The sequence below is a fragment of the Neocloeon triangulifer genome, unplaced genomic scaffold (genome assembly GCF_031216515.1).
Source record: "Neocloeon triangulifer isolate White Clay Creek 2 clone unplaced genomic scaffold, ASM3121651v1 ptg000014l, whole genome shotgun sequence".
Lineage (NCBI taxonomy): Eukaryota > Metazoa > Arthropoda > Insecta > Ephemeroptera > Baetidae > Neocloeon > Neocloeon triangulifer.
In genome coordinates, this window is record NW_026775556.1 from 9,224,276 (window position 1) to 9,230,522 (window position 6,247).

General features: G+C 34.2%; 1 protein-coding gene across 1 annotated transcript; it reads right to left on the reverse strand.

The window, feature by feature from the left end:
- Nucleotides 1-218: 218 nt before the first annotated feature.
- On the reverse strand, nucleotides 219-3,986 carry LOC132201935 (retinaldehyde-binding protein 1). The gene is made up of 10 exons (XM_059628508.1): nucleotides 3,968-3,986; nucleotides 3,793-3,918; nucleotides 2,648-2,780; nucleotides 2,504-2,595; nucleotides 1,843-1,996; nucleotides 1,629-1,720; nucleotides 1,392-1,493; nucleotides 1,219-1,329; nucleotides 462-612; nucleotides 219-396 (listed from the first exon to the last, which is right to left on the reverse strand). Exons 3-10 carry the CDS (start codon nucleotides 2,775-2,777, stop codon nucleotides 356-358), a joined length of 873 nt encoding a protein of 290 aa, XP_059484491.1. The 5' UTR covers nucleotides 2,778-2,780; nucleotides 3,793-3,918; nucleotides 3,968-3,986; the 3' UTR covers nucleotides 219-355.
- Nucleotides 3,987-6,247: the final 2,261 nt, after the last annotated feature.

Consider the following 6,247-nt stretch of genomic DNA (forward strand, 5'->3'; position numbering starts at 1 on the left):
TAATTAAGCCTAAATTGAACACATTGGAATAAGATAAGGTTATTTTTTATGAAATGGATTAAGAAATTTTAATTCATTGTTGTTTGCACAAAACATAATTGTTGTATAAAAATATAGTAACATTTTTTTTAAATTGAGCAGCGCGTTTATGTACAATAATGTCATTAATTATATCACTGGTTGATGGAATATCACTCTTTTGTTGCATTTTGAGTAGAAAAACGGTAACAGATTTTGTAATAGTAGGAACCACAAATGACTGCTAGAGTCGATTAACTAGAATGATGATTGACTAAACATTTTGATAATTACACATGCTGGAATATTTCATTGTTGATAATGGCTGCACTAGGCTTTATTTCTTCAGGTCCTTCTCGTAACCCATTTTCTGCCAGGCTGCAAAAAATAAATAATAAAGGCGTTTTAAATGGGGTTTGTTTTTTTTTTGCCACTGTTCTTACCCTTGACACCGTTCTCGGCGGTCAAGAGCGGACCGTACCACTCCTTTCCGCCATAATTGATCTTTGGCAAAGTGCCGCCGTAATCCTCGGGCAGGCAAGAGGGGCTGATATGTTCGTGCAGCTTCTTCATCTTGTCACCGTGGAAGAACATCTGGAAAATGATTTGTTTTTTATTAAAATTTGATTTCTTTAATTTGTTATTATATTCCTTTTTTGTTTCAGATTTTATAAAATTAATGAGCTAAAACGTTGGCCTATACTTCTTAGCCAGTAATTGACTCGAGCATAAAATAAACAATAATAAAAAAAAGTGGGTATTCTTCTTCTTTATGTTTCTTTTATTAATGTGACCAAAATAATTGATTTGATTATTTTTTACGCTTGAAATAGGAAGTAAATTTCTTTTAAATAATTTTAAACAGATATTTGATTAATTTAAGAGTCTTAAAATATAAAGAGTGATAAAAAAAAAGGAAGATAACTTTTTCCTTTCAATTATGTGACATAAAAATAATCAGCGAACGCTCATCCTCTCCCTTTTTTCTTATTTGCAAACTTTTTTTATGATTTATAATTAAGTGAAATCGTTTTACAGACCACTCGATCTTGTTTGAAAAATTCAAATGCACAACTGCTGTGCAAATAAAAGATAATTATCTTCAAAGAAAAATATCAAATAATCACTTTTCACTAATACGATTGATTTTCCTATGCAAATTTTATTAATAATAAAAATTTTGACAGAAGAAGCACTCACTCTGGACTTCAGCTTTTCCTGGATGAATGGCTTGAAAAGCTGGAAAACCATGTTGAACACAAACGGCTCTTTGACGATGTGCACAGCCTTGAGACGTATTGGCATAGCATGCTGCAATCATATTATGCGTTGAAGAAATAATATAAAATCGTGGGAATTGTGTGGTATCAAACCTGAATAAAGGTCAGAAGTCGCATCGAGAAGTTAGGGGTGAAAGCTTTGACCTGCTTCATACCCATCCCCTTAAAGTCCATAATAACAACCACTCCGTTGACCTGTGAAAATGAATTTTTAAATTAATCACACCTGGAATTCATTTTTAAAATATTTCCTTCAAAGCTAAAATTATAGTTAATTCTGAAGTATTTTATTCCGTTTATATTTCAAATCGTGTTTTTTTTTTAATTTACCTGAGTAGATGGTTCTTCTAGGGCAACCAAGTGAACCAAATACAGCAGTCTAAATAAATGATCCGTGTTCACCTCGCTAGGATCCCAGCTAGCTGCAAATTTGACAAAAAAAAATTAATTTAATAAAAAGTAACTTTTTTAAGTTTAAATTTAATAGAATTTATTTCTTGATTCTAATTTAGCACCAGCATTATCTTTTATAATTATTTTTCACCTCCACAGTTGACAATAAGCATTCGGCGACCCTCTTGGTCTCTCTCGGGAATGACGTTCACCACATTGTGAACGATGCGCTGCTCCTCGGTTTTAGGCTCCAAATCTCCAATCAGAGTCCAATTTTTAGCACGGAAATCGGCTACCCTCTTGATCTGAAAGTTTGAAACAAAAAATATAAGACACTATAGCTGATTATTCTGATGTGCGGTGAACTCATTTATTCAAAGAATGACTTTGCTCAACAAACACCACGTGCGCTTGTTGTTTTGCACTCCAGTGCGTTGCGGAATCAAGTGAATTGTGCGTGACTGCCGCCAGTTATTAGTAATTAATAATAATTACAATCATCTGCTTGTCTAATGTTCAGTTGCTTTGTTTTATTTTTGTGATGTTTTATTATTGAAATTTGTAAGTTTATACACAAGTTCAAAATTAATTAACATTAATTGCAAGAATATTCCAAATAGAACTTTTGCAAGAATATTCTAAATAGAACTGAGAGTTAAATTGTTGGGTTGGGCAGTTTTCTATTAAAGAAATTTTTAATTTCATTATTTTAAAATCCTCCATGGAAAATTTGTAAACTAATAAAGAAATCCGTTTTTTTAAGAGAGTGGGCAAAATGGTTTGTGTCATAGATAATTATTTCAAATACTTACAAGCTCTAATGCACTTTCCGCATACCAGTGCGATGGTCTCAAAAATGCAGTCAAGAACTCATCCGTATCTACCCAAACAAGTCCTTCCTCAGCTAGGGACAAAAAAAGATTTTAGAACTCTAATCTGTGACCTTTGATGTGTACCTTTGATAAGCTTCCTCAATTTCTCGATCTCCTGCGCCCGGATTTCTGGCGTTTCGCGAAGCTCATTTTTGGCCTTTTCCTGATCCTTTGCACTCAAAGGCTGTCTCTGGATTGCAAATCGATCCGCCATTTACTGAAATCCAGTTCATTTTGTCAGTTAGTGGTTTTTACAATGATTAAGTGTCTGACGTAGTACATAAAATGTACAATTATTGACGCTTGATGTCATTGCGCGCTGATAACAAAATTTCTCTGTTTAGAACACGTTTCTCTGTGGAGAGTTCATAGTACTTCCATACTTAAAGGGCATTCGGAGATGGTGGTGCAACATAGAAATATGTACTGTGCGTCGCTACACAGAGATAAGATTATTTATAAGCAATGCCAAAAAACACCGCACTTTGCACTTTGATAATAAATTTTGGAGGCTGTGTCTTAAATTCGGCAGTATTGAATTATAGTTTAAAAAAAACTAATTATAATTTTTATCAGCAAATGTCTTGATTTGTCAATTTAGATTTTTTTTTCATTAATACGGGGGAGAAATAAGAAGGAATAATAATTGCTACACACGAAAAGACCTTCAAGGTTCCATTTCATCACGGTTTGAGCAACAAGTGTCTGCACGTCAGCAAATATCTTCTCTCAATAATCAAAGTAAGGTGTGACGTATTCAATGATAATTTTAATGAATTTTTACCGAAAAGTGTGTCCTATGGAACGATTTTATTGCTTTAAGCTGAAGAGTAATCAAATCAGGGAAATTACAATAAAAAGTAAAAGATATGTAAAAAGTCGTACAAAGAGTAACTTGCTGAAATTTCAGACAAGGAAAAGTTGAGCAAGTGTGGGGCTTCTTTGTTCACACATGGCAAAAGCTCTGTCAAATGTGAGTCACTAAATAATAAGCTAAAAAGTGAAATTTAAAAATAGTGCGTCGTCATAAAGCGATTTCATTGTCATAAAATATAATTTAAAAATTTTTCCTGACTTTAAATATTTATTTCCTGCTCCTCAGCTGAAAATTATTTCTGTAAAAAAAGGAATAACACAGAGACCGAGCACAAGAGAAAAAGCGTTGGGCGAGAGCAAGGTTGAATTATCGCGAACTTGAATGTAGCCCGCATGGTATAATGTGTACTTACAAGCGTGTGTGGTGCAATTTGCAGAGAGCGGAGGCGTCGGAGTGAATGCGGCGTGGCTGGTGCAAGGCGATGCAGTCGCGATTTCTGTCAACAGCCGCGTCTGATCATCTTCTCTCCACTTCTCCGCTAATCTCTTTTGTTTTAAATAAGTCGGACTTTAGCATTTAATGATAACCTCTGAGGATCCACTTGTGACCGAGTGGACGCTGCTCGCCCCCTCCAATAAATCAACCGCAGCCAGCAACGCGATGTTGTTTGCCGCCCCGCGATGCGATGACGATCCGCGATGAAATTAATTTAATTAAACCGACGACTCGATTGTTTGTTTGCGCGGCAAGTTGATTTGAATGTTTTACGACGACACGTCAGCTCTTCGATATTGCTTTTTTATTTGTGCTGCGCTGGTTTCACTTTCATAAATACTGCTCTACATTTTCAGTACCCTTTTAACCTCGTTAAAAATTTAAAAACAATTTAAAATATAACAAAAAATGTAATTAGAATTTTATTCATTAAACATGGTCGGATAACAATGTCAAAAGCATTACCAGAGAGCAGAGATCGTTTCTTTTTTACTTCTTTTTCGTAACTTAAATCAATATTTATGACAGTAAAAATCGTTACATTGTTTCTTTATCAAATTCTGTCATTTAATCTCAACATAGTTTTGGGGCTGATAAGAAGCAGTATAAAGTCCTTGTACCAAGATTATGCAAAATAATATCTCTGCACTTCTGTGCGTTGTTACTACTTGACCTTGCTCAGGTGGTTTCTCGTCATATAATGAAAAATTAATTTTATCTTTTTCGTTCCTCTTAAGGAAACGTGCTTTTTGCTCTTGTTCGCTCACGCATACCACCCATACTTCTTGCTCTTCTGCTTCAGTGCATTATATTATTGTTACTCAACCGTGTTTGCATTCGCACAGGTTTTGAGATGCAGCGCGTAATTTGTTTATTATACACTCGGGTTGCTCTATTTGCGCCTAATAAAAATATCCCGAGCGACACCAATACAACAACATTGTTGTCGTAAACGCAAATGAACAGCACAGGTTTTGATTTCTACGCTCTTGGCTTTGATTAATTAGATTCTGCTAAAATCATCCAGAGTGCGCAAAATTCGTGCAAACCGTGGCGTATTATAAGAAGAGTGTCAGTCAATCGCTTTAGCTTTGTGCTGAGCTGAAGTCGCGCATTAAGATTCCACGGCGCTCTTTGTTTGCCAAGGTTAAGTTTGATGCAGCGCCAATTAACCATCACTGCGTTTGTTCAGTGCATGAATGTGTGTCTCACTGAGCCACCATCAGCGCAAATATAATTACAATGATAGTGGAATCAATATAAAATAATTGAATTGGATCAAGTAAAACAATGTAGTTATAAATTTTGAACTTGAACCACTTTGAACTTGGACCTTTGAAACATCTTGAACGTCTGGCATTTACATTTTTTCTTTAAGAATGTATAGTGATTGTTTTGTCTGTTTGTCGTAATGAAAGTTTGAACTACATTTAACTACCAGGAAATTGATATTTTCTCTGCAGGGCATTATTGCAAAGGTTCTCTGTGAAAACTTAGTTTCCGCGGAAAAGAAAGGAAATATTTAATATTGCAGTTGTATGCTTTAAATTTGATCTGATTTTTAGTGCGGTAAATTTCTAAACAAATTATGATTATTGTAAAAGCAAACAAAAAATTTAAAATTTCTAGTCTTTTTTAAAAATGTACGAAGTGAGTTTTTTTAAACTGGATTTTTTATTTCTATTCAGCATTTTATTATTATTTACGTATTATTACTAAATAAATCCCAATTAATCCTATCAATTTTTTTAGACTAGAATGTTCTTTCTGAGACACCAATGTTTTTATTATACTTTGCCTGTCTATTTTTAGGGCGGTAGGCGCACAATCCACACATGAAACGCACGCATTTTCTATGTATTTATTAATTGTAATTCTCTCTGTTGGCGCAATTTTGTTCGTGATCATTTAAGATCATCACCAGCCAAGATCACACGTGTCTCGCAAGTGTATCGAACAGCTGCATATTTCAAGAGTCCAACTGTTTAGTCATAGATAGCACCAAAGTGATTGAAGTGATGATAAAAACAACTTGCAACCAAAGTAACACCAGGGAGTCTAGTTTAGAATTGTGGATGAATATTGTATTTATATTTAAAAATTATTTTTTATTCTTGATTTATGGTAACATTACAAAATATAAGTATAATAATAAGATAAAATTGAAAGGCGCCTTCTGTGCCAATAAAAAAAAACGGCACAGGCCGACAAGACTTTGTCTTGGCCTGACCCTAAAAAAACAATTTATATTGCAAAAAAGTACATACAAAAAAAGCGGAAGCATGCATCGACATATGAAAAAGTATGAAAAAAATCCAGAAAATTGAGGAGTCGATAATTTGTGTAGAATGCTGTAAATATGTATGAGAAAT